Here is a 27,990-nt window from a genome sequence, read left to right on the forward strand (position 1 = left end):
AAGGAATTAGGCTGTGATGTGAAAAAGAGCATCTGAAAATATAGATCTAAGCTGCATTGTAGGACCTCACCTTGAATATGTGGCACAGAAAGAATAATACATGAAAAAAAAATTCTCCCACCATTGGTTTGAGATCAATTGCTGGGATCAAAAATCTGATTCAGTCACACACTGTTTGTTTTCAGAATTAACAGACTCCTAATTTGCTATTCTTGGATACTTTTAATGACTAGCGCGGTAAACAGCTCCACCAACCAAAAGCCAATTATAACTTTATCAGCACAATCTCTGTGCAGAAGAAGAAATGTAGATCTCAGACAAAGAGACGAAAATACCTTGATCTTACAGGAAAAAAAAACTACAGTTCATTTCAGAGTGTTTCTTTTCAGTGTGCTTGTCAACACACTGATATTACTGACACAAGCACAAGTCTCTCAGATTAATATGATTTATTAATGTGTAAAAACTATGGAAACTTTCAGTTCAACTTAAGTAATCTTTAAATAAGCTCAGAAAATTACTAAACACACACAAAAAAAAATACTTCTCAAAAAATTAAAAAACAGTTAAAACAAAAGAAATAAACAAACTCAAAAAAGGCGACAAAGAAGTTCCTTGATCTGCATTAATTTACATTCAGGGTGCTGGTTAAAATAGGAAATGTTTAGACTGACAGTCACTAAATATCATGCATGTTATGCATGAATGATGAAGGGAAGAAAAAAAAAATCTAAAAACCAAAGACTGAAAACATTTATGGGATTAATTTATTTCAACTGTCAAGAAATGCCCGGCACATTTAATAAAAAAAAAACATCCAGCATAATTATTGCTGGATCTTTCATTCATGTGACATTTCCAATTTAAAAATGTCAAAAGTTATTCTCAAAAGATTGTTGCATCCTATTTTGACCCATTACCAAGTACTCTCTCGTTCAGATGTCTTTTTTTTTTGGGTTAAGCAGAACCGCTACTGGCATGGTAGCCTTTATAATAGCCAATAAATCTAAAATATTATGTGTGAAATCGCAGGAAGAGAGCATTAAGGGGCGGGAACTAGTGGAGCCGGTGTAGGGGACCTGTCTGCGAGAGGGCGCCTAATTCAGGACAACTGTGAACTCTGAACCTGGTAAAAGCATGGCCACTGGTCAGCCGAGCAACATAATAGAGTCCACATGTGTGCACAGCCTGCACGGCCATAATTAGACAGATCTCTAAAGGTTTGCTTAAATCAACATCAGAGTGCTTTTTTTCCCCCTTGTAGTTAGACTTGAAATACACACAAAAATTGCCTGTGGCTGTTACCTTTTAATCCATTTCATACTTTATATATTCATGCAAAGTGATGCTGGGCTTTTAAAGTGAGAATAATGACTACTTCATAGGTCTCAGGGCTTCGGTTTCACACTGAATACAGTCTGAGTGTTAAGTAGCCAGTGTTACAGTGAGAATTAGAGAGAAATGAAGAGTTGTTTTAATAGCTCAGAAATAACACTCAGCAGCTGAGCTCAAGCAGAGAATTGCTCAGCATTAATCAAGATTTCAGGCCTCTGCTTGACAAACTGCACAATACCTCAAACATCTCCTTGTGTGTAAACACAAACATCAAATGCCATGTGGCATGTCCTCATCACTAACAAGCAAACTAGCAAGAGACCTGGAATTCCACTTAATTAGTACCTGCTTGCTTCCTTATTAATCCTCCAACCCCAGTGAAAAGATAAGAGGAGACAGAAAAAAAAATAAGAATGGGAATAAAAACAACAACAATTTGTTACAATAAATATATTAATGCCGGTGTGCAAGTCTCCGTTTGAGCTGGTGTAATTTGACATGATATCCGGGCTATGTTCTGTCATTAGTCAGGAAAAATGGTGAGTAGGGGATCAAAGCAAAAAGGCTCTGAGCCTGCCACTTAATTTATCACAAGACAAAGGCTTTCTCTCTACTTCTGTCGCTTTTCAAAAGCCCTGACTCCTTTTTATGACAAACTCAGTATGCAATTTAATTTAGGGCTTAAGTCCCTGGGTGCAGAAAAGCACGCAGACAGGAAGTGAGAGGAAGGTACTGTAGCCAGACAGGGACACAGGCAAAAAAGCGTGAGAAGCCAACAGCGGGTACAAGAAGCGTCCAGGCTGGCGGCAAGTACTGTGAAAGAAAGACAAGAAGGCAGGCAGGTGTCATGAAACTTGAGGAGCCAGGCAGCTAGGCAGGTGACGGGGTAGGCAGGCAGGCAAACGGGCTAAAAAATAGGCAGGAAGTAAAGGAAATAGGTAATAAGGAGGCATTCATTCACATTAGCAGTCACAGTAGGCTGAGCCGTGCTATATCAAGAAAACCAGGGAAGAGTGGGGTCTGTAAGGAGGTCCGCAGTCTGCTGGGCAGTGGATTGAATTATATGCTGCTGGTAGGGCAGGAGTCTGGTAGGCGGTGGAACCTGAGCATATACTTTTAGCAGTGTGGGTAATAGTGCGTCCACAATCTCAGCGTGGGCCTCTGTGATTCACAGAGGAGTTTTACCACACAATCACGGAGACACACACACACAAGACCAGTTAAACAGGTTCCTGCTACAACAAAGGAACAGAAGACAAGTAAGAGTGTTGTTCTCTATGTTTGCACGTGTGTGTTTGTGTGTATAAGTGTGTATGTATGCGAGAATGTGTGTAAATGTGCGAGTGACCCTGACGGCGTGGCGATGCTTCCTGTAGCACTGACCGGCGTCAGTGTTCCATTAATTAAAGAGACGATGCGCTGGCAGGTGGCTTCACTGCCCACACTGGTAATTGGCCCCCTTCTTCCCACTCTCTCCCCCTAGAAAATCACCCATCTCTGCCTTTTCTTTTCTTTCCTCTGCCTTGTTCCCTCCTCCCATCTCTCGTTCTCAGAAACGTGCCAGTGGGCAGGCAGAAATGCAAGACTTTGTGAAATAATGATTAGAATGGATGGAGATGAAGGGAAGGGAGTTACACATTTTCCCACAAGCCTCTGATGGTCGGGGAATGCTGTTCGCCTTCAAGCATCATACAGCGCGACGGGAGTTTACTTTAGACAGCAACAATCTGAGGAGCCAGTACTGCAGTCATTAATGATGTGGGGAGGGGACAGAGCTGTACTTTGACAAGTTTTCGCATGTGTATGTGTTGGTGTTTTTCTGTATGCACGCGCGTGTGTGTGTGCGCGCGGCCACAAGTGTGAGGATGAGAGTACATTGGAGGACAAGAGAATGTGGATTTATGCAAGTAAGACTTGATGTGTGAGGAAAAATTAACCTTCTGTGTGTCAAGTGTAATGTAACAATAACTATGGAGGAGATTTGGAAGAGGTGCGTGTGTGTGTGTGTGTGTGTGTGTGTGTGTGTGTGTGTGTGTGTGCGTCTGTCTCACCACATCACTGGGCAGGTTGTGCAGGTCATCAGAGGGACTCTCCAGGGTGTTTGTGTCCACATTCAGAATCACCACATCCTCCAGTGATCGACTACGTACTCTCTAAAAGAGGAAATGTGCAGTGTTGTCAGCGACAATAAAGACCGTCTCATTCATTTAAAACAACACCTTTTCACAATAATAAATAGAACTCCTTTACAAACCAACACAATGTATCAAATTCATGTTATAACCTCTAAACTTATGAAATTAATTCGGAAATAGTTTTTTTTTTGCATAAATTAAAAGTGGTTTTCGGAAATCCCACAGCAATTAACTATTTTACAATTATGTTAGTGGAAAATATAAATGTGACATTTTAATCCCTTAGTTTGGCCCAGGTGCGTTTCTCAGCAGACAAAGTCATTGCTGTCTTAAAGCCCCAGGTGGGGAAAAAAAAAACGGAGGTCACATTTAAATCCACACTGACACATCACACTGCGTTACGATTAACAATGAAAAATAGTGCATAGGAAAAAAAATATTATAACATCTTTACTGTAACACACCAATGCTTAAAAAAAATGAAAAATGGAAATAGGGAAATTTTGGATTGCACAAACATTTTCAAAACCTCATGCATCAACAACAGCACAGTGATGCTGTGCTGTGCCTTGTGCATCCTGATGGCGACAAACTCAACAATTATTTTCTGTGGTGCAGGATGCAGGCAGGTGTGTGTGTTGGGGAGGAGGAGGGGGGCAGCTTAGTGTGTGAATTTCTAGTTTGTCACTTTTGTGACAGCCTGTGCAGTGGAGGCTCACATGCTGATCTGGACTAATTATGTAGTGGCGGAAAGGGGGTCTGTCACGGATGCAGAGTGTGATAAATACTGCCACTGCCGCAACTGTCAGACAAATATCACACACACGCACACACACATAAACACACATTCATTACAACATATGCATTTTCACAATCACACACACACACACAAACACTTACATACTAACACTTGCACACAAGTGCAAATGTGTGTGTGCTTGCAACGTGCATTCACACACAACAGCAGTGCTGGTGACGGCTTGCCCCCCAACCAACACACAGGGTTTAAACAATGAAGTAGAAAAGCTCTTTGTTTGCAGATGCCTTTTTCTGCCTTTCTTTCTGTCTTTTGTTAAGAGTGCACACAAGAACAGGGTGGTAAAAAGCAAAACCGATTATGTCAATTTTCTGATTCAATTTGTAGCAGGTGCCAAAAATCACCTTAACTGAAATGTATACATGTATTCATGTATTAAAACACCAAAATTATACCAATTAGCAAAAACAGGTATAGCACAGACTGGACATTTATGTAAAGAGAATAGACTATGTGCAGTGTATTAAGATTGTCTTAAGTGCCTTCGCTTAATGTAATTATTAAATCCAGTCATAGAAAGCCTGAAATTCATAATATACATTGGATGTAAATTAAAGAAACATCAAGATTTACCTTTTTTTGTATAGCACAGTTTGCGCATACATTAAATACACATCAGTTTACAGCAAACGATATAATTATGCACACACAGCATAATGACAAACAATCATATACATATACATTTATCTACATAAACAAACTCTCAGATTAACTAACGTACCTCTAGCAGACTAAGATGAACTCCCACAAAGTATGGCATAGGGGCACTGTGGATGGAGACAGGAAAACAAAGACGTAAGCAATATCAGATGGTTATCTGCAGTGAATTGATATTTGTGGAGGCCATGTTAACACAGCTAATTTCAAACACAAAACTGAAAAGGTAAAAGTAAATGTTTAGGGTATTTTGGAAATTAAAGGTTTTTGACATTTGACTTAACTTTCAAGTTATTTATGAAACTACTGTTAAAACTAGTATTGCTTCTTCAATTTAGGACTACGGACTTTTTTCTATTGTCTACATTGTATAACTGTAAACTAAATATCTTTGTGGTGTATGAGCCAACTGAAGACAATGGCTGTTACCACCACCACTACTACAAAATCATAAAATACAAATACAATAGCAACAATAAAAGATTTTCTAAGACATTTAATGGAAATTTCCTCTAAGCAAAGAATTGTAACACTTTCTAGAAAGCATGAAGTGTTAAAAGTTTTCTTGTTGTGCTAAATAAATACACTGTGTATTATAATTATGCTGCCATTCTTGAATTGCGTCATATTTATCTTCATATTCAAAGTTAGTAGCAAGGAAAGGTTAAATGATAAAGAATTTTTCCCCACTGTGGGACAAATGAAGCTTTATCTCATCTACCAAGATGAAGAAAGTCAACAAAAACAGTCAAATAATGGAAACCATTTTTAGGATGGGGTTTACAGAGGCAGCAATAATTCGATAACTTTGGTTCAGTATATTCCTGGCCAGAATGATTCAGAAGCCACAAGCTTGTAATCGACTTAAAGCAACAGAAAAACAAATAGCAGGCCTGTAGCTCTGCACTGTAGCTGCAATCCTCTCTGTTTTATGAACATACAGCACTGACTTTCATCAACATTTGCACAGATACAGAAACTCACACCCACATACAGACGCACACATACACACCCCATAATATAATTTAGTTATCCAATCAGTGCACGGAGGGCAACCCTGTGATTAAATAAGGTAATGATGAGTCTTTACAGAGTGTTGAAAATCACATTTTACTGTCAGTGATAAATAGTTTCCTAAATATCATATGTTCCTCATGGTAAAGCCCTGTAACTATATTGGCTATCAGCATTTACATGATTTACAAAAAAACTCCTTTTTATATGACTTGACTTCCCAACTATGCATTTTTTAAAACGTACAGATCTGAAGTTGAACAAATGTAGATTTGTAGATGAGCTATAACTTATGCTCATTCAGATTTATTGGATTTGCACTAGATGGGTGGTAATAAACCCCTGAGAGGGCTAAGATGATAAGAGTGTAGTGCTAACACTGGTATGAAATATGAAGCAAGGTGATCCAGGCCGTTCATTATGTTGATGGGCCACACAAGAAAAAGCGCACCACAAGAGGAATCGTAAGAACGGGAACAAGAGGAACAGGTGGAAAAATGTGTGAGCATGTGTGTCTGCACTTTTACATCGAGATTTTAACCGCAGAGCTCAGGGACTGTCCGGCACTGTGTGTTTACGTGTCTATGTGTCAGGCGTGTGTGTGAACATTTATTAGAATGACCTCGTTCATGTACAGGATGATCCTGTTTGCGTGTGTGTGTGTGTGTGTGTGTGTGTGTATGCTCAGTCTTACCAGCAGTAATCTAGAAGATGCGGGGGGAGTACCGGGATGAAGATGTGCTGCCAGTACATAGGAAACAGCATAGCAGCCGCACCATGGACACATGCAGTTAACTAAAAAAAAGAGACAACAGGACAAAAGTGAATACCAAATAGAAACCACGACAACTTGACCAAAAAACAGCTTTATTTTTTATATCCTGTTTTTTAAAAATCTAAAAGTCTGCTGAAGCTTACTAATGTTGTGGTGCATCCAATCATGTATTGCACTGTACTTTTGATTTCATTGAGTTATCATAGACAAACATGTTGCTAGCCTTTAATCCTGTTCGCAAACAAAACACCTCAAGAAGCAAATGTTACACTGACATGCTGTGCTGTTGTGTTGAAAACAAGACCTGCAAGCTATTGTTGGAGCAAGAAAAAAATAGACTGAAACATGGAGATTAACTACTTGACAGGAGCTTGTCTTTAACCTCGTGAAAGAAACACAGCAGAGCAGAGGAAAATCGATGATAAGGTAAAAAGAATTTTACAGGAAAGACTGACATGAAGAAACAACTGCTTAACACACAGAGAACATGAAATAAATGTCTCCTCCATCTTCAATATAGACTAAACACTCGTATGCAAAGGGTCATCACTCAGAATTTTATACTACTATCACACATGGCAATACAACATTTAGTTAGAAATTATTTAAAGTTGGAATTATAACCAACACATTTTGAACACAAAAAATGTAAGAACTGCCGTGACCTGCACAAAAGCAACAAACTGAGCCCAACGGAGGTGACAGCAACCATAAAAATCAATATCACCAAAACTAGTATGATGATGGAAGAAAAAAACAAAAACAAAAAGTGGAATAATTAACCTCCTTTTTAACTGACAATGACAAGCAATCACAAGATGAAACTCCATTTCAAAGAAACTTTACATTGTCAAACCAGTGCACATAAAATTAAAATCATTGCCTCCCATTGTCTTAAAGCCAGCATTCCTCTCTTGACATCCCTCATGAAAACCCAGCTATAGTAATGACCTGCAACACACACACAGACACACAGACATGGCAAGAGAAAGAGGCGTTAGCTCATCCCCCAGATTAAAATAACATGATTAAATATGGAAAGAGAACAGAGGTCTGAGGGGCTCCTGCGGGACTTCATTAGGGCAAATTGCCAAAGAATGAAACATGAGTTAGCCAAGAGAGACTGCGGGCTAGGCCAATGCCGCCGGGACCCTGGAGCAGCAGCCGCTGTTATACTGCTGCAGCTTCACAGTCAATGTGTGAAGCGGACACACACTATCATACACACGCGCACAACCACCAGGAGACCCCCTGCTCACTGACACACACAGCGTCACAGATGACCAGCCAAAAGCAGGCAAGCTTGGTGGCTGAAAATCACCACTGCCAGAGAAAAAGAACGAGCCCCACCCCACACAAACATCAAGCCTGGACATCTGAAACGCTCACAACATATAATGCGTGTAGGTTTGTATGTCCATGCCCCTCCCTCCCTGCATGTTTGCTTTAACTGCATTCATTTTTCATATCGGCCCGGAAAAAAACAGCAATGATCTTTTTTTTTTTTTTTTAATTGTCTTTCTGCAATCTCCCTTACACCAAGACCCACAATAGTTAGGCCTTAATCAACATTTAATTGGTGTCTTGCTCTGTGTATCTGCGTATGCATATTTCTGTTGCCTGCCGTCTTCAAATAAAACACAATGCCACGCTCCTGTCAGGATTAATTCCCTGACAAACAGTTATTTTTTTAATTCACAAAATAAATCAATGCTATGAATATTAATGTGTGAAAGTGAAACACTTGGTGAAAAAAACTACTATCAAAACCATCCCACCCTTCTCCCTTTTTCCAAAGTGATGACGGTAAGGGGCCATTAAATTCTGATGAAGACAGGTCAGCAATCCAGCTATGGATATGCATACACACATGCAGACACGTGGATGGGCATGCAAGCACACACACACTTAGGGGAGAGCCAACAGGCAAGTGTATTCCTCCTCTGGGAGTGTGAGACAAGCCCCAGCCATTCTCTGGTACCAGGAGGTAATGGCACAGAACACCTCGCTAACCAACTCCAATTATCTCCACAAGGCCTCAAGGTGAGCCCCCCAACTGGCTTGATTTACTCTCTGGTTGAAAGAAAAAGCAGGAGTCACTCTCTCTCTCTCTGCTTCCCTTCTTCTCAGACTAGGTGGCTGGCTTGAGGGAGTTGGCTGAGAGGTGAGAGGGGTTACTGAAACTAAGATAATGATTTATAAAGCAAATCTAGATTCCTGTTTTCCTTTATTTGCTATCTCTAAAGCGATGGAGGTGGCAGTGTGCCTGAGATAAGCAACTTTGAGGGAACTCCAGAGGAATAGTTCACATATTTGCTTCTCTAATTCAACTTGATACAAATCCCCGTGTCCTTGTTCAGGTTTTAGAACAAATGAAGCAAAAAGTAAGAGGAAGATAAATTGGAAAAAACAGAAACTGTACCCCTATTTTTTTCTTCATTTAGGGGAGGGGGGCTGCACATGAGAGTGGGTCTTGAGAGGCTAAGGCTGATAAAATATTTGCCAGGCTGATAAATAATAGATGAGTGGAGCCAAATGGCTTACACGCTCCACAAAAGACCTGGGTGCTTAATATTCCATTCAATGGAGAATCACAGATACAGTCCCCAAGAACAAATACAGGATTAGGTGCTGGGTCCAGTCCTCAGGGACCAGGGCTCTGCCCGGTAATGAGGGGCTGCCTGCCTCTCGCACTGTGTGTGTGTGTGTGTGTGTGTGTGTGTTGCCCCTTCCTCTGGGGGAAGCTAACCGATTATACAGCGACAGCCTGCTTCAAAAAGCAGTCAAGGTCTTTGGTTCAGCCCTGAGAGCTTTCTCAGAGCACTGTAGCTGAGACAGTGAGTGTCCACACCAACACTGGCTTTCCCAGATCCATTCAATAACACCAAAGTAAAGAGAAAGACAGAATGAGATGAAAAGAGATGAAGAGGAGAAGGTGAAAGTCTACAAGAAAAGAAACTCCATTGCAAAGTTGATGTAGGTAGCAATAAAGCTAAGAGGTCACATAGCAGTATTGGCAATAAAGTCTAGCTGTACCCCGATCAGTCATAGATAGATTAGACAAATACCTTAGTTTCATACGACTAACAAACTTTGCAAAAAAAAAAAATCAAATGGTTATTTCTCGTTTTCAGATGTTTTCATAAAAGAGTCGGAGCCACAAGAATCCTCAGATCCTCTCAAAACTGAAACTCTGAGCTCTGCAGATTCAGTTAGTCAGCAAAATGTGTTTGCAGCCACATTATTGAGCCAAAGAACATGCTGAAGTGAAACAAAAAAAGGGACAAACAGCTACTGTACAAGAGGGGCCTACACTTTCACATACTGTATCCGTTTAGACACTAAAGTGGTACTATAAAAGATGACTAAATATTTAGCAAAACCAAAAATATAACCAACTACAATTCTCACTGCTTATATATTTTTCTGAGATCTTGTATATGTTAAAGTGTCAGTGAGAGCAGAGCGTGAGGCAAACTGCTTCTGCTACAGGCAATGTAATTCAATTTGACAGGAGGAATGGTATCAACAGATGCGGTCTTGACCTCCTCACACAAACCTTAAACATTCATTTCGCCTGGACTAGCCTTTCCTTACAACTCTGTCCCTACATCCTCTCCAAATTCAATTCTCTCTTGTCCTATCCCAGACTCATTTTCATCCCAAGTCTTCATTTCTTATTCCATTTTCCTCCTCTCCTCCTGCTGTCCTTCTGTCCATTGCCACCTTTCCCTTGTTTCTCCCGTTGGTTTATGGCTGTGTTAGCTTTTCACTCTCCCCTCCCCTGCACAGAGGAAGTCACCAATTACCCGCGGTCTGCTTTTCGCTCTGTTGACAAACGCTGGTGTCAGGCCCGGCACAACACAGGTGTGCCACAAACAAGTAGGTGGCACTAAGAGAGAGAGAAAGGGCACGCAGGACAATGCAGGTAACAGCTAACGCCAGGCCTCCCACACATGCACATAGTCACGGACTCTCTTACAGAAAGACATAAGGTACAAACACCTGTGAGTGCACAAGACACACACAAACAGATGCATGCAACGAAGACACAAACACCCACAACATACGCACCCACAGCAGCACAACACACAAGTCAGACACGTGGCTGAGATAAGTCGATTGAAGGCATGGTGGGGAAGGAGGAGGAGGATGTCCCGATGTTCTGCAGATGCCCGACAACAGAAATACACATTAAGACACCCAGGAAGAGGAAGGCAAAGTCAGAGAGAAACAGAGGTGCAGCCAGACTGGGTGAAAGACAGATGGACAGAAAATAATATGTCAGTGAGGAGAAAAAAGAGAGAAAGCAGAAAGACAGAGAGAAGTCATGGAGACAGAGAAGAGGAAGAACAGAGAAAAGAAGACAGGAAACAGAGAGACAGCTGGCACTCTAGGGCATGGTGGATGGATAGCTCCTTGTTAGCATAGGCCTGACAGGCTGATGAGAGGGCTACTGTCAGCCTTTGCCTGGGCCGGGCTGTGTGAGTTTGGGCAATAGGCAGGGCAGAGGCTGGGCTCAAGAGCTGGGGGGCCTCGGCAGATGAAAGACACAGAGGGTGGTGGGGTGATGGTGGTGGGGGTCCTCCCAACTGACTAGTTAGAGGAAGGGCCGATGCAGCCCTATTATACGGCCCTATGACAAGGCTGCATGCTCGGCTGACTCCCGCCCCTGCGCCACCGCCAACCAGCCTTTTAAAACAGTGGTACCATTCACCTCTGGTCACGAAACAGCAATAAGTCAACTGACGCATTGTTGTAAGATCATGATTTATTCCTTTGCTGTTGGCTGCTTGCGAGACACGCAGGCCATGTACCGACAGACTGACACACTGGGTTCACCGGAGGCTTTAACACAGGCAGCACCTAGAGCAGACTGAATAAATGCACAATATCTGTGTGTGTGTGTGTGTGCGCGTGTGTGCGTGCGTCTCTCTTTCCTATTTCTATTCCCTGTTTCTCTGCTTGGCTGAGAGGCTGGACAGGCGGAGGTGGTGAAAAGCAGCTGGATGATACTAACGATGTTACTAACAATACATTCCCTCATACATCCTATATCTGTGGCAGGGAGACTATAGAAATATTGCCTGTACATCCAGTGACTGCTAACATTCACTTTAACAAACATTTTGACAAACTCTGACATTAATTATATATTTCTCATGCTTTAAGATATTTGATCACAACACGGTGGTGTGGATAATGAGCTCAGCTCTTTTTCAGTTAAGCATACGTAAACTTAGATAGCTGGCTTCCTGAATCATGGCAGCCATTTCCACTTGAACTGGGAGGTCAATCTACCCAACAGCAAAAAATAATGCATCACAGGAGCAGTAACAACACTAGGCCTGCTAGTAATCCCAGTGGAGATATGAAAATACCTTTGTACTACAGTGCCTGACATATATCGCTACCAAACCAAAACACCTCTCCCTGAGGAAGATGGATGGATAGACAGATGAGTGGATGAAGGATTGCAGAGGATAAAAGGCTTACAGAGGTAAAGGTCTGACGTGGAAGCTCTTAAAATATCCTGTCGGCATATATTTGTTGGGGTGGGGGGAAACAAGCCAAGATTTGTCTCTGAGCTGCAGAGAACTGTAAATCGCAGACAAAAATCACCTACACCCCCTCTTGCTGCTAAAAAGAAAAACACCTTCACCCTTGAGTCTGATAATTTACATCGTGTAACCCTTATGTCACAGCACAGTGTGCTGCCTACACCCTTAGTAGAAGTGGTGCTGGTCTGAGGAGCAGAGGGGAGACAGGTGAAATTCTCTGAGGGCTGGGTAATTTTTGCAGCTCCTCCTGATTATAGCTCCTGTGGGAAACCGTAGGTACCATTCCCTCCAGCACCCATCACCACTACAGGCCCCTCAGGCTGTTCAGTGTTCTGCAGCCTTGTAGATACAGAGGCAGGACTAGTTACACTACAGATACAGATAGGACTTGGATGACATCACTTCCCTCTCCCATCTCATGTGTCATAAACATTTGGCTCTGCCTCATCAGCCACAAAGATAACAGAGGGAGGATGGAATGAGGAGCAGAGGGAGGAAGAAGGAGCGAAAGACAAAGTGAGATCTCCTCCTTCATACATACAGACAGAGGCTTAAATTATATGAGCAAGTAGACATGTAATAACGCATAATTTAAAGCTTTTTCTGTCCATTAATACGTTACAGTGATAAGATATAAACAGTAAAGTAAAAGGCAGCTTTAGTATGGATTTTACAGCTTGTCACAGTGTGGTGAGAGTGCAGCTGTCTGACTGGAGGATGCCTGGGTGTGGAGTGGTGGGGGGCCAGACAGATCACTTCCAACTCTCTCTGTACAAGTAGCATAGCCATGTCAGATAAATATTCTCATCATACTATTTAGGGTTTGATAATCTGCTGGAATATTGATGAAGAAAATCATGTTCACTGTAGGAAACAGGCCCAATATTTTAACTACGTACATTTTGGAAGGGCACATTGGTATGTGAATTTGATATGAAGCCATAAACAGCAATTGTGACAGTCTGTGAAAGTAAATTACCAACATTTTGCATTTATGATCTTTATTATTAGACATGAAGCAGCCCACAACAATCCTTCAGTTTCTAATATAACAAACTAAAAACAGATAACACTTCACTATGAGTGAAAGATTCACTTAAACCTGAGTGAAATGTTCGCAAAACTTCTGCCAAGATACCAACAATGTTTTGAAAAGTAGCTGGAGAATTTAATTTGTTTTCTAACCTATCTGCCTTAAAAGGGCAGAACTGATAACCGACTGCAGAATGAGAGAGAACTCACAGTGCTAAGCTTGCTTGAGGTAATGATGATGCGCCGTTCGTGCAGCATACTGGCATAGAGCTGGAGCATGTTGTTGACGTCCACAGCCACAAAGTACTCTGTCAGGTTCCTCTGGAGATAGACAGGAACAGAAGGATATGCAGGTAATAACAAACTGTCCTTGCACATCTTGCTTACAGTAAAGTGTCAATGCTACAGACAGTGAGAGTCCCAGAGTGTGCTATAAAGAGAGACATACAGTACTGGCTGAAAAAGGACTTTGACTTCCACCTCTGCACACACCGTTTTGCAGTAAAAAATAAATGGCTACCAAACACAAATTTAAACAACAGATGACTTTTGTTCATGTAATATAATCATGTTTAGAGAATAAATATTGTACACAGTTTTAAAATGATTACAAATCAGATTGATTACTGCTCTCACGTAGTGAGACTTGGGGGGGCAATACAAAATGTGTTCAATTTGAGTACTTTAATGTCCGTGATCATCACTGAATTTCAGCATTAAAAGTACAAGCACCACAGGAGATAAAACTGAAACAAGAGGATGATGCAATCATTTCAAAAGGTGACAAGTGTATCTAATTAAAAATGATTAGAGGCAGAGATGTTTCTAGAAAAGGGGGATCTCTCTTTCTTTTCTTTTTCCGTGAATACTTACACTCTCAGGGATAGTTGGCAATCCATTGATATCCGGGGCGATGAAGTAGGAGTGCTGCAAAAACACAAACATGCAGGAGAAAGAAGAGAGAAGGTCACAAGTGAAGCATACCACTCAAACAGAAGAGAATGGGGGGGGGGGGGGGGGGGGGGGGCGAAGGCCGTTCACTTTGTTCTATGATTTATGGCTCATCTTCAGCTCTGTCTATATGAATTGCTGAGCTGGTGTCTGAACTGTGGCAATGCTTTTATCAGGCCTACAGAACAGAGAAAACTCAATAGCAGCTCAGCTCCCCATAGACGCAGACTGGGGTGATGTCTCCGGTGAAAAACTGAGTCTTTATTTAAGCATTAAAAAGGCTTGTGGAGCACATAGACAAAAGTATATGTGCACATGTGCGCATGTGTGAATTCTATCGCTCTCTCTCACACACACACACACGCACACAGGTTGTTTAGAGGATCACAGGGCTGCCTGTCTCACTTTGGGAGAGCAGGGCAGGTTCAGTGTTCAGATCAAAGGGGCCTGAGAGAGGTGCTGTTTGGAGTCAGGTAGACTAACCACCAAGTGAAACACACAATTGTGTCTGTCACAGACACTCTCCTGCTATTATACCTGTGTTTCTCCAGGCCTTCCCTCAACCAACTGTTGCTTAAATCTGAAGTCTTCACCATACTAGACTATGTATAGTGCATTCTTCTACACTGCAAAAACTATTTTATGCAAAAATTAAAACTGGTAATCCATGCGTGGATCGATTATGAGTACTTGTAATGCAAATTGATGAACAAATAATGTGAACGGAAACACTGGCTGTATAATAGTGGAGAATAAAACTGTGGAGAATTTATTTGTGTCCTTGGTGGCAGGAATAATGACATCCAGCACCCAAGACTTGCCAAATACCATTGCATTCATTGCCCATATCCTGCTTGACTTTTTACACATATCACGTTAGACTGGTCAAGAAAATGCATTGTTCCTCATCAATCTACAGTAAATAACAGTGACAAAGAGAAATTATTTTTCCCGAACTTTTGCAGGACAATGTGCAAAAAGTGAAGGGGTTTTAATACTTTCTGAAACAAACGACTAATTACATTTTTTTTTCAATTTTTAAGACTGAACCTAAATGCACCTCTGTGGGAAACATTTCAATTAATCGGCACTTTAAAGCGAATAATAATACAGAAAAATATAAATATTTAAAAGCCTAAAGAGACAGCAAAGTAAATTCTATACACTGAGAACAAGTTGACAGTTATACAGTGATAACTTGATTAGGATGTGCAAAGATAAAGAGAATCATTTGAAATCAACAACTGCACCCAAAGTATCACCACCAACACCAAAGAGGCCCTAATTATTGACATAAGCTACAACCCAAAGCCGGTCACAGTTAGAAAGAAAGAAAGAAAAAAACAGGACAATAAAAACAACGTAAGCGATTCCAAACAAAATCCTGAATATTTGATTGGGTGTGACACAATAAAAGTCCCATCAACTTGATTTTATTCAGTGCCGTTCTGAACAATGCTCATTTAGCTAACTGACTAAATATTTCCACACAACTTCAATGTTTAGCCAGGAGCATGTGTATATAAAACACCACTGACACTAAAATGTCCCTCATTTTTATGTTTATTCAACAGCAGGACATTTCTCTTCGCTAAAAATTCTATTACCACTGGTAAAATGACTGATGCTTACTAGTTTTAACTGGGTGTTTGAACAAGTCAAACACTAATGAAGGCAATGAGTAAAAAGCTATGGCAGCATATACAGTGATCATTTTAGTTAACAATACCCCATTTAGGTTTATGTAACACAAACTAAATATTTTACTCTATAAGCAAACATTTGTATGAAAAATGTGAAAACAATTATCATGAGTAAACAAGTGTCATATTCCCAGAGGAGGGTCATTGTTGTGGCTGACTAAAGCTTAGAGGAGATAAAGATGCAGCACAAACACTAAACTGGGACCAGCATCCAAGGCGTTGCCTTTAGAGTTTTATTTGGCAAGTAAGTTATGGCAAGTTAATTTGTGTAAACGTCTACTGCAGATATTTTATGCTTACTTTGCACGGCTAACACAGCAGCTTAAAAATGTTTTCTTTTTTGTTTATTATTTGACATGGTGATCTTCCCAAATTAGCTGCAAAATCTGCACTAACAAGGCAGGAAAACACCTGAAGACCCTGCAGTTTCACAATTTCCACACTGTTTCCATCAGATAAATATACAAGTTTAATACAGTAAATTACTTCATAACATCAGTCAACCAATTGTTTTATTTACAAGATGATTTCTGTCCGCAAGCAAGACAGAAGCAACACTGCCAGGGTTTTCTGCCCTGAAGTAATGTGCAATTGGAAAAGTGAAGCAATACTTTTATTTTCTTAATATTTTGTATTTGTTTATTCAAAAGATATTTACTCTATGTTGGATGGTGATGAGTGTGAATTTTAATGTGCTTTGTCAAAGAAATGTCCTATTTATGGTAGTATTTATGAGTTTGAGGTTGGACTAGCAGAGAAGCAGAGGTAGGTAGTATAGCTTTGGTTAAACTATCGCAGCCACACAAATAATTACAAAAAGTATTTCACATATATTTCTAGAAAGATAATGAAGACAGCTGATGAATGAAATTAATTAATCTTATATTACAAAACTACTGAATAGTTGCTCAGAAAGAGTATGTTTTAAAATTTCAAGTATTGATGCTTTTCCTGAATTCAGATTTTTGACTATACAATTTTCTCATCTCATCTGTGCGGGAAGGAATTCTTAGAGCCATTTCCTGTTTACCTACATTTTTAATAAGCTCAAAATAAAAGTATTTTTCTAGCATCGTTTGTAATGGTAGAAGTAAGTGTGTGGAAAGCATTGTTAAGTCTTTGTTTCATAGTCTCTTTTGTTAAATCTATTCATAAACCCATTAAAAAGAAGACTAGTGACACCATTAAAACAAAATGAGCCAAAAAAGTAAATTGTAATAAAAGATTGGGGACTTTGGGAAATACATTTGAGGCCGTACGTACAGTAAAGTACAGTACAGCTTAAAACTCTCAGCATCTGTCTTTTTTTCTTCTGTATACTAAATAATATTTCCCTATTGATCTACAAATTCATAGCTATGTGATAATCACAAGCCATGCCCCTTAACTCAACCCAGGTTTTCATTGGCTGTTTACTAGCTTATTTGCTTTTTTGTGTGTGTGTTCTTTCGAAGACATGTTTATATAAAAACATTGAAAGTGGGTTAACTGGAGAGGCATCAAGGAGATTTTTTGAGCACAATTGCCTTTGCTTTAAACATACAGAGACGGGAAAAACTTTTGATATTCAGAGAGAGAATATAGCAGAGTGGAATGGCATTAATCATTTACAAAGTTTGATTGTTTTCCAGAGGAGAAGAAACATACACCAAGGCCCAGGATAGTTTGTTTTTGTTATATTAAAAAAAAAAAAAAAAAAAAAAATTGTGCGGCTTATTTGGCCAAATTGGAAAGCTGTGGCTCCCATGCGATTAGTACAGCAGCAGTTTCATATTTCACAGCAGCCTCCTTCCCTCCTCCCTTTTCTGCCGTTCACTCATTCCCCTGCACTCACCGGCTGCTTGCTTCGCCGATCTCTCAGTACTTGCCCAGTGGCAATATACAACTGCTCATTCTTGCACAATGAGAAAGGGAGAGACAGAGAGAGAGAGAGAAGGAGAGCAAAACAGGGTTCACACATAAAAGGGGACAATGATCCTTCTTCTTTCTCGGCTGCCATGATAAAACAACACAAACTCTTTTAGGGAATAACTCTGCTTCATCAATTAAATATCAAACTAGTGGCTTCTCCAGAAAAAAAAATGAAGCTATCACCTCTGTTCTCCAGGGTTTCTTTCCGAATGAGGCTTTATGATTCAGATGAAAAGGTTTTGTTCACATAGCGAGATGATAAAAAACTGACACAAAGGCAAAAAACACAAGTAATCTTAACTGACCTTGTTAACCATAATAGAGATGTATTGATTATTTCACTTTTGTCTTTTGTTGTAGAATTCTCTATCAAATAAGATGTGTTTCCCTCTTACACCTCTGCCACAGAAAAAAGTCACTTGATTAATTGCTTCAAATAGAAAAATAAACAAAAAGGGAAGCAGTCTTCAATTACAAAGGCCAACACTGAAACTCTTTATAGAATTATGGTGTGGAGTCCTAGCATTTCAGAAATAGAGATATAAGACAAACTATTATATTCTACCTATGTAGACCAAGATTATTGGAGCCATAACTGTTTATGAGTGTATAGGTACAAGCTGGAAACACACAAGGAGAGACTGTGTCAGAGTTCACACAAACACAGGCTGCTTTGAGGGACCTGGTCTCGTTAAGCCATTTCACTTTTTGATAAGCAGGAGACATTACAAGTTGTGAAAGGACCCTTCAAGTTTAAACATGTCCAGCTCTGGCTTATCACACAAAAACCTGTTAGTGCCACTTCTTGTTTCTAAACAGAGTGTCTGTTACTACCAAGTCTATCTTAACCTCCTCCTGCTCTCCACTTTGGGTCTACTCTGCCACTCCCTCATTTATTCCCTCAATCTCTTGTCTGCATTATTTTCTTTCTGTCTGTTTTTATGCCATATTTGTCTCCTCCTCTATTCTTTGTGTCATTTTCAATTTGGTTCTCGCTTTTTGGCTTCACTTTTTTTATATTATACTTTTGTCTTTAGTATCTGTTGCACTTTGAACTACTTCAGCCAACTGTTACCATCTTCTCTTCACTTCTAGTCTCTTTCCTGATGCAAAACACTACTACAGTACCCCACCTGTCCCTCTCATCCTGTTTAAATCTCTACTCTCAGCTGTCTTTCTGCTGATAAGGGGGAATATAAGATCTATACCTACCACACTCAGGCTGACTGGTGTGAAGGGCTTTGGCACAGGCAGATCATAGAGAGATTTCAGCATGTCATTCAAGTCATTTTCCTGGGGGAGACACACAAACAGCAAAACAAAACAAAATGTAAAAACATAGGACAAATAAATTTTATTGTTTTGTAGATGTCAAAGTTACGTGTCAATCTTAACTGCAGTCCTAGGACAGGCGCTGCTGCAGACCAGAGGGCAATCCTGCAGCAAGGCCTGAAGGGCTCCCAAAAAACATCCGACTGACATATGTTTAACGAGCAATGGTGAGGTTAAAAGACGGCTGAGTGTGGGGCTGCAGACGCTTGTTATCCAGCAGCGTTGATTTATGGCTGAGAGAGGCCTGTCAGTAATTAAGCAGGGGTCCCCACTACAAAGACAGAGGCTTTCAGAAGCAATCAGAGAGCTAGCTTGACCACAGAACCAGCATTAAGATGATTTTTTTCAGCATTTATGAGCTTCGCGACAAGACTGCTATTTACACGGCCAGGACTCTAGCTGGAGAAACAAACTGTGACACAGGGGTTGGGCACCGTTGCTACTTTCTAGCTTCTTTTTCTGTCGCCCTCTCAAAGAACTTTGTTTTGGTTTTGCCCACAAGTCGTTGCTTGTTTGGAGAAGTGTGTGTGTGAGTGTGTATGTGTGTGTGTGTGAGTATGGCAGGGAGAAATAGAAACTCGGGAGGAATGGGTGGCAGTACGCAGCAGAGTAAAGAGGTGGGAGGGAGGGGTGTTAGGGTGTGCGCAATCGAACAGCCTCCTGTCATGAGAGGCTCAATGCTCACACGCATGGTCAGCAACACGGCCTGGGGAAACAGTTCATTTACCCCTCGCCTTAAACCCTCATCGCTCTTCTGTCTTCCCTCGTCTGTCAACATCTCCCTCTCGCCTGGAACGGACAGCGGGGTAAATAGAAACCAAATCATGCACACTAACACTTCAGTCACACAGCAACCTTTCAGCTTCTCTCCTCCTCACTCGTTCTCACACACAAACTGTCTTACTTTGTTTGTCTATATATTAGATTATCCTGCTGCATTCTCTTCAGTCCCAGAAATGTGTGTGTATGTTCAGTGTTTATGTGATTGTCTACTTTAGCACGAGTCTTAGTCCTGATCACTGCTCCCTGAGGTTCTTGGAGGAAGCGGTGACTACATGACAATTGAAAGCGGTCCCAAAGCGCTCTGCATCTCTCCCTTGCTCTGTTTCCCTCCCCCCTTCTTTCTCTCTCCTCAGTCTAAACATGGGAACATCACCTACACCCTCCGCGGTAGACGTTGCACATCTCCCCAGTTTGTTGCATATTTTACATTTCCCCTCCCTTTGCTAGTACAATGCAGTGAATAGTCAGGGGAAAAGACTTTTGTGAAGTGTGTATGTGTGCGTTTTCCTCTTTCTTTTTTGAACGATTTGTTTTCCAGTAAATCATCAGGAGTAACTTCCAGTGTCAGATCAGCGTTTGGTCTGTGAAATGTCAACATTGTTGCTGCTAACAACAGGAGCCAAGTTGAGCCCAAGACGGCAAACAAAACTTCCCCACAAAAGACAACATGCAGCATGGAGAAAAAGAACAGAATGGAGGAAAATAACGTATTACAGTTTAAAACATTTAACTGTGTGTGTTTCTCAGTCAAATCCTAACTGTAAGTTTTATTGTCATATTATGTACTTGTAGAGATCTTAGAACATCAAATTCTCTAGGGTGCAACTAGTAAATGTCCAAAAGGGATTATTACCTGTTGTTTCGTTAGGTAGTCTGCCAGGGTGTTTAGCAGCTTGTAGTAAATTTCAAACCATGGGAGATAACTGGAAGAAGCAAAGGTGTGTGTTAACATTTTGTACATCCAAAGATTTTATTTTTATCATATATAACAAACTAACTAAATGTGCTTAGCATGTATAAATCCTATTAGAGCCTCTATTCCTGCTAAATTTTGAAGTAGAAGGATTCAGTCGTCTGAAACATTTTGTGTGTGTCACAATCCATCTTCAGTACATTGTCTATAAATAATTTCACCATCTGCTGGACACTGCAAAACTTGAAAACTTTCAAAAGTATGAAGTTTGAAAATTGTAAAAAAAAAGCTTTGTGATGTTAATACGTATGTACTGGCTAATGTCAGTAGCATTTTGCTTAAGATATCAAATATACACACAGCATTTATTATTACTTCAAAGTACTGAATCAGTAACACAACGAAAAAAGTAAATATAAGTATGACATTCCTCATATCAAGAACCTCTTCATGCTACAATATCCTGTCATGCCTGTCTAAGCCAATAGGAAGAGAGGATAGAAGGGAAAAAATAATAGATCCTAGTCTTTAAAAAAAAAAAAAAAAAGCAAAGCATAGCTTTCATGTGATGGGGAGGGATGCTATGGTTTACAAGCATGCTGCTACCAGATGCACAGACTTTACAAAAATGCAGCCCAAGATGCCTCCTGCCCCCCCCCCCCCCCCAACACACACACACACACAACAACACACAGGCACACACACACACACAAAAACACACACACAACCACCTTCTACTCTGCTTACCCTACTCTGGTGCTCTTTATGCCCTTCAACATGCTAAAAAATGTCTTATGTAATTAATGTAAAATAAATAAATTCATTAACAAGCTCAAAATAATTTATACTGCAGTGTTTGTGTTAAAGCTAATCACTAAGTACACCCACCATAAGCTAAAAGCATCTGCAGCATGGCTTTCTTTACAAAGTTGACATATTCTTGGCCAAGTCCGCTTGCTTTCTACGCGGAAGATAGCCAACATTTTCTTCTGGCATAAAAGCTGTGAGAGCTCAGTTGATTTAATGTTATGCAATCAAATAATAAAAACATGGTGTCCTATCAAGGTATTAAATTTGTATTAGTTTTGCGATTTAACATGCAGTTTTGAACAGTGTATTAATACTGATTCTGGAATATGTGATTAAATAAACAGAAACCCCCATTAATGCTTTATTGACTTGCCTGGATGCAAGGTCTGAAAAATAAATTAGTGACCAAATAAGCAAGTAAATCAAAAGTGGATTCACTGAATTGGTTGAGCATTTGTTAATGTCAGTAAATGAACACGGTCTCAACAGAAGTCATTACACTTATAATTTAATTGAAGTTAAACATCTGACAAACAGCTTAAATAGTTTATTTGTAAAAGCAGAGTTTTGAGCACAGGAGTTTATAAGTCAAAATAAGTCTTGCTCGGGCAGTTGGCTTGAGGCTGAGGAGTTTCCAGGACATGGGTCACTGGCTGCTCTGTAGACTGGAATTAACAGACAACAAGAAAACAATAAAGTGAACCTAATGGAAATTTTCAATTCACCGAATCTGCAAGGAGCCAATGACAGTCCGGTTCCCGTAGAAGTGCAGTCAAGCGCACCAATCAGAGAGAGGCTGAGTGACCATCAGTCTGAAACAATGAGCCTCTTAACATGCCAATATTTTGACGTCTGCATTAAGATTTACTACAATCAGGACACGCTCGCAGGACGGACTAAATAACCTGTGTTAATTCACATGCTGAACGGATATCAACCTGAAGACCTATTTCTGCCTCATCAAACAACATGTAGCGCAAATATCTGCATATGCGGTCAGTTTACATTGAACCATTACACAAAAACTTCAGTCTGATATAATAATTGAGACAGAGGAGGAGGAGAACAAAGCCTTTGTAATATCTGCCTCCTGTATACCTTTTGTTTGAAAAGCAATGCTTCTGGACATTAATCCTTCATTTATCATAGTTGAAGGGGATGTAAATAGGATTCTATCTGTCAGAGCAGCCGTCGGGCCTCACGAATCTCAGAGTCATTACACTCCTACACCAAGGTGCTGTAAACCCCTTTAAAAGGAGCCAACCCAAAATTATCAATATTCGTCTAACATTTTTTTAAAATAGGTAATAGGTTTTTGTGCTTTATTTAAATGCAATAAAATGAATATAATATAAAGATGTATTGTTTTGTTCTACTCATTCCCTCCGTGCACTGCTCTCTCTCTCTCTCTCCCTCTCTCTCTCTGTTGATGCAAAGTTAAAGTTTGGAAAGCTTAGAGAGATACTCCTACTCGTCACAGCTCATTGCTCAGATCTGTTTGTGCTCCGCAAATCCTCCGATAGAGAGAGAAGCATCCATCACTGGAGTGCTCAGTGCGTGGGGGCCCCACAATCTCTCCTGCCATTCTAAACACATGTCTTCTAAAAGTGCCATGTACTCAAAGAATGAACCAGTTAATCTGCTGCCCACTCACAGCCCGCCTTGCTCTCCATCCAAGGCTCAGACCACCTAACAGCACGGAAATATCTAGACAGGGCCATGTAACTGCCTTTGGAACTTGGAATTATGCTATTATGAATTGGGTCACACACAAACACCAATGTTTATAAAACAGAGCTTCAGATTACTGTATATGTCCACAATATGCATCTACAGTTACAGTTAATAAAACAAAACATTGTGGACACACACTGCTATATAAACCTCAGTAGTTAGATGTTTGACTAGGCAAAACATGGGAGCATTCGGCTGCTTTTGCTGTGGTATTTCAGCTGTGGAACACAACATTTACTCCAGTTCCTGAGATGTGTCTTAAATCTCCTTTAATGCACAGCCACCTGTAATCGTAAGTCATTTTACACTTTGTAGACGGCTCAGTGGAAGACTTCATTACACCTTTACTTTCTCGGGTCAAGGGTTAAGTACAGGGAAGGAAGTGTCCTCCAGCGACTCCATAAGTGACCACTAAACAGAGCAAGGCAGCCCCTTTAATGTATCCTAAAGCCTCAGCCATTAAGTACAACCCAGGAAATCCATTTTTCAGCTCTGAATTACTCACACGTTCAACAGAAAATCCTGCAAATTTGAGACACAAAGAATGAGAAAAAGCAAGGGAAACAGTATGAAAAAGATCAAGTCAAAAAGTGTTTTGTTTTTTTTGAGGAGGGGGGTCTAAGCCCTCTCGACCATGGCTTTAGCAACGAGACTACAAAGGGCTGTCCACATAAAACTGTCTTACTCATTAACGCACTTCCTCCCATAAGCAGAGGTGACAATTTTACAGTCCCAGCACTTCAACAATCAGACAAATGCAAACTATTTAATTACTTCTATTTTATGTCTGTGGGAAATGATTTAAGGTTTTAATGAATATAAACTAATGGGTCTGGGCCTTTCTGTTTTAGCTGGTGACAGGACAAATTAAATAGTATATTATCTGTATTTTTGCATGAAGCAATCTGCTGTCATTTCTTTAATACGGTCTTGCATAACTAATCTGTTGGAATTAAAACAGCTTAAAGTATTATTAACAAAGAAAATAAACTTTTGACCGAGAACCTCGAATGCCGGAACTGAATTAAAAAAACAGATTTCTCAAATTTAGTTGAAAAAAAAATCTAAAATATTTTTATGCTTTAGACTGTTTTCACTTGTCTTTTCCCAACACAGTAGAGCTATTTGAGATACAAAAAGGAAATACCAGGGTAAAAGAAAAACAGAAAGACTTAACTGAGGAGCGTGCAAATAATTTTAAATGTTCTATACGTTATTTTATTATAAATGAAGTGAGCCATGCAAACTACTCAGAATGCATAATGAATTTTATACATCATATGTCAAATGAATTAGCATGTCTAACTCAGCGAGAGGGACAGGGGAGTCTCTGCTAATTGGCAGTGAAGCTTCATGCATAATTATGGGGCAAGCGTCTTTGCTGTCGCACTGTGGCAGTAGCCGAATAACGAGGGGAGAGAGAAAGAGAGAGAGAGAGAGAGGGAGAGAGAGCGAGAGAGAGAGAGAGAGACAAAAGAGAGAGAAAAGAAAAACAAAGGCCATGGAAGCTGCCCGGGAAGGGTGGGTGGTGTGGGGAGGAGGGACACTGTTCTTTACAGCAGCTCATCAGGGCAGCGACAAACTCACGACTGTCCATCAACAGCCATGCACACGCACGCACACACACACACACACACACACACACACACACACACGGCAGTAGCATTTACAGGAGTGTTGCTTTACAAAAAAACAAAAAGAGAGAAAAAGAAAAAGGTTTTGTGGCTAGTTTGTTTGTTAAACTGCTTAATACATCCATTAAAATCTGACTTTTTTTTCCTTTGGTTTATTCTTAAGTGCATAAGTTTGTGCACAGAGAACACCGGAGAGCTCCTTTTTTGTGCTGGTAAGGTAATTGAATCTCTAAAAACATTGTGTCAAGATGCAATTACACGGGAATTAAATTATAATAGACTTAGGTTGTGAGTAATTATGCAAAGAAAATGCAATTTTCCTGGGTTTGGTATCCTCATTTATGTACGCTGTGATAGGAAAATCCACCTATAAAATATCAAAAACTGCTAAACTTTTGGATAATTATAGGCACATCACTAACATATTTGTGTGGGCAGATGAGAATATAAATTTGTTATTCTGGCGTAGTGCAGCTCAGTGTGAAGTGTGAGAATGAATGGAAAAATCTGTGTTCATTTCTAAGATCTGTTAAATAATTTTTTTTTCATCACACTTGAGAAAGAAATGCTGATATTAAAAAAAAAAAAAAAAAAAAACAGTACTGAGAGTGATCCATAGATAATTTGAAAAGGGCAGTACAGACTATGTCTTGGTTATTTGAACAAGTAAATAAAGGCACCATCTCTTTTCACATAGTTCCTTGATTCTGATTCAAAATGTAAAATGTGGATGTTTGGATTTGTGACATGCAGCCTAACTTTCAGCACATCCAGTTTGATTTATAGAAGTTAGATATGTGAATCTTTTTAAGAAATACAAAGTGTATATGTTACAGTTCTTTACTTAAGGACAACATAAATTAAGAACACAAATATAAATAGTGGAGTCATTCTCTTACAAGATAAAGAGACCCTGTGATTGTGCCCATTACCTGAGTAGACATATGCAGACCCGGCAGCCTTGGGTGAGTCGACAAAACCCAAATCTTTGTTTGCTGTCGATGTCCGTCAGAACAAAGGTAAAATTCTGCCCCACCTGACTCTGGGAAACCCTAGAACCAGAGAGATTACAAACACACACACACACACACACACGCACACACACACACACACACACAAATAAAACATTATATTACATGTACAGTATATGTGACCAAGCCACAATCAACTGAATAAAACAGGTTGAAGTAAATCTTTTTAAATATAACAAAACCCAATTTGGTCTACCTAGGTCAGATAAAAGCGCGTATTTACAATGTGATCTCTCCATGAGCTAAATCCCCAGTCAAAATCGAAGTCTGGTTGAAAAACTGTAAAAAGCTTTACTAACCCCTAGGTAAACTCAAGACTGACTCAGTACATCCCTACACCACTAGATGGCAGCAACTCAGCTTCAGTAAAAGATGGTACAGTTGTCCCCTTGCACCCTCTCTCTCTCTTTCTCTTTCCCTTCCCTTTTTTTTTTTTTTTTTTTTAATAATGAGAATTTTAACATTTTCCATGCTGAAAATAAGAGGCTGGTACTTTTCTGTGAGGTGTTGGGATGACCAGACCTATATTATGTAGGAGGAAACACACTAATGTATATTCTGGATTCATTCGCACACTTGTGCAATCATAAACATGTTACTGTGCACAACACAGCTTGGTGACCTCATTAGCATTATCCTTAATGGCACTTGTTGGTACCATTATCATCCTCATTAACATGTGCCCACACCATCACAACATTTATATTTTTAGGGATTTTTTTTCTGAGAGCTGTGTTGTTTTATAGCTATAGTAAAAATTTTGCATCTAAGATTTAAGATTTTAAGTCCTTTCAACTGAAGGTCAATAAATCTTCATGTGACAGTATTAATGAGTGACAGTAATTTTATCTCATCCTAATAACGGCATGAGGCACAACACAGGCATTATCTCATTTCCTTTTTAAGTGCATGTGTTTCTTCAGGTGGGAGGAGACCTAAGTGTTCATCATTTCATGCACACGTGCATGCATGCGTGCATGTGTGTTTGAAGAGGGTGAAAGTGAGATGTAAAGCTTAAAACAAGGAAGCAGAGAGGGAGAGGAATCGTACCTTTCCACGTCAAAGGGAAAGCAGAACTTTGGTATCGTCTGAAGGACCTCCTGAGAAACCAGAACAGAGACACACACACACGCCCTTTTAGAGAAACACACATTACAGGAAATCAAATAATAACCATGTATTCAACATAAAGATCTCTTGGGCTTCGACTAAGTGGCTGCTATCAACTGGCTGAATAAGATGAGGATTAATGTTAAACACTGCTGATAGCAATCTGACAAAGTCTTCACACTGCAGCCTAAATGCACTTAATCCAAATGAATGGGCAATATAAACCACTTAATTTGGCAGAACAGAGTGGAAAGGTTCCTTTTTTCCCCAAGAATGAGGAGGGATCCTCGATCCACAGCTTGAATAATTAGCAGTTAATAAGTTCATCGATTATCAGGTGCCAAGCAGAGATGAAAAGATGAAGGAAGAGCGAGAAAGAATACGAGAGAGAGAGAGAGAGAGAGAAGGGGGGGGGCACACAACACCAAGGCTATGGTGGCAGATTGTAGTGACAATGGGCTAAGCAGCTCTAAGGGGTTAAAAGGTTGGGGGGGTAGAAGCCTTCAGGGTTTTACCTCCCAACACCTCCCTGGTGGTTTGGAGAGTGGGGAGGGTGAGGGTCTGCATGCTCTTGAAGCAATGTGGTGGTGGTGGGGGGGGGCACCTTTCCACCAGTGGCATATGGATTTAGACAGGGAGCAGGAACAGAGCAGAGCACCATATGGGGGAGCCACTCCAGACCAGCCACACTGCCACCGAGCACGGGTCCCAGCTCTGTCTTTCGCTCCGTCTCCTCATCTCTCTGGCTACTA

At 40.3% G+C, this 27,990-nt stretch overlaps 1 protein-coding gene across 4 annotated transcripts in view; it reads right to left on the reverse strand.

The window, feature by feature from the left end:
- Positions 1 to 27,990, reverse strand: part of dennd1b (DENN/MADD domain containing 1B) — a 101,544-nt gene that overhangs the window by 34,330 nt on the left and 39,224 nt on the right. For 3 of the 4 annotated variants that reach the window (XM_067512941.1, XM_067512943.1, XM_067512944.1), the window contains exons 4-13: positions 27,179 to 27,228; positions 26,030 to 26,149; positions 20,860 to 20,929; positions 19,104 to 19,184; positions 17,815 to 17,874; positions 14,200 to 14,253; positions 13,537 to 13,647; positions 6,653 to 6,753; positions 5,009 to 5,054; positions 3,387 to 3,488 (exon numbers count right to left, since the gene is read on the reverse strand). In XM_067512941.1, coding sequence (XP_067369042.1) covers positions 3,387 to 3,488; positions 5,009 to 5,054; positions 6,653 to 6,753; positions 13,537 to 13,647; positions 14,200 to 14,253; positions 17,815 to 17,874; positions 19,104 to 19,184; positions 20,860 to 20,929; positions 26,030 to 26,149; positions 27,179 to 27,228 — 795 coding nt within the window. The remainder of the gene's footprint in view (positions 1 to 3,386; positions 3,489 to 5,008; positions 5,055 to 6,652; positions 6,754 to 13,536; positions 13,648 to 14,199; positions 14,254 to 17,814; positions 17,875 to 19,103; positions 19,185 to 20,859; positions 20,930 to 26,029; positions 26,150 to 27,178; positions 27,229 to 27,990) is intronic. The other variant, XM_067512942.1, reaches the window with a different exon arrangement.

This window comes from Channa argus, chromosome 8 (genome assembly GCF_033026475.1).
Source record: "Channa argus isolate prfri chromosome 8, Channa argus male v1.0, whole genome shotgun sequence".
In the NCBI taxonomy this organism is placed as follows: domain Eukaryota; kingdom Metazoa; phylum Chordata; class Actinopteri; order Anabantiformes; family Channidae; genus Channa; species Channa argus.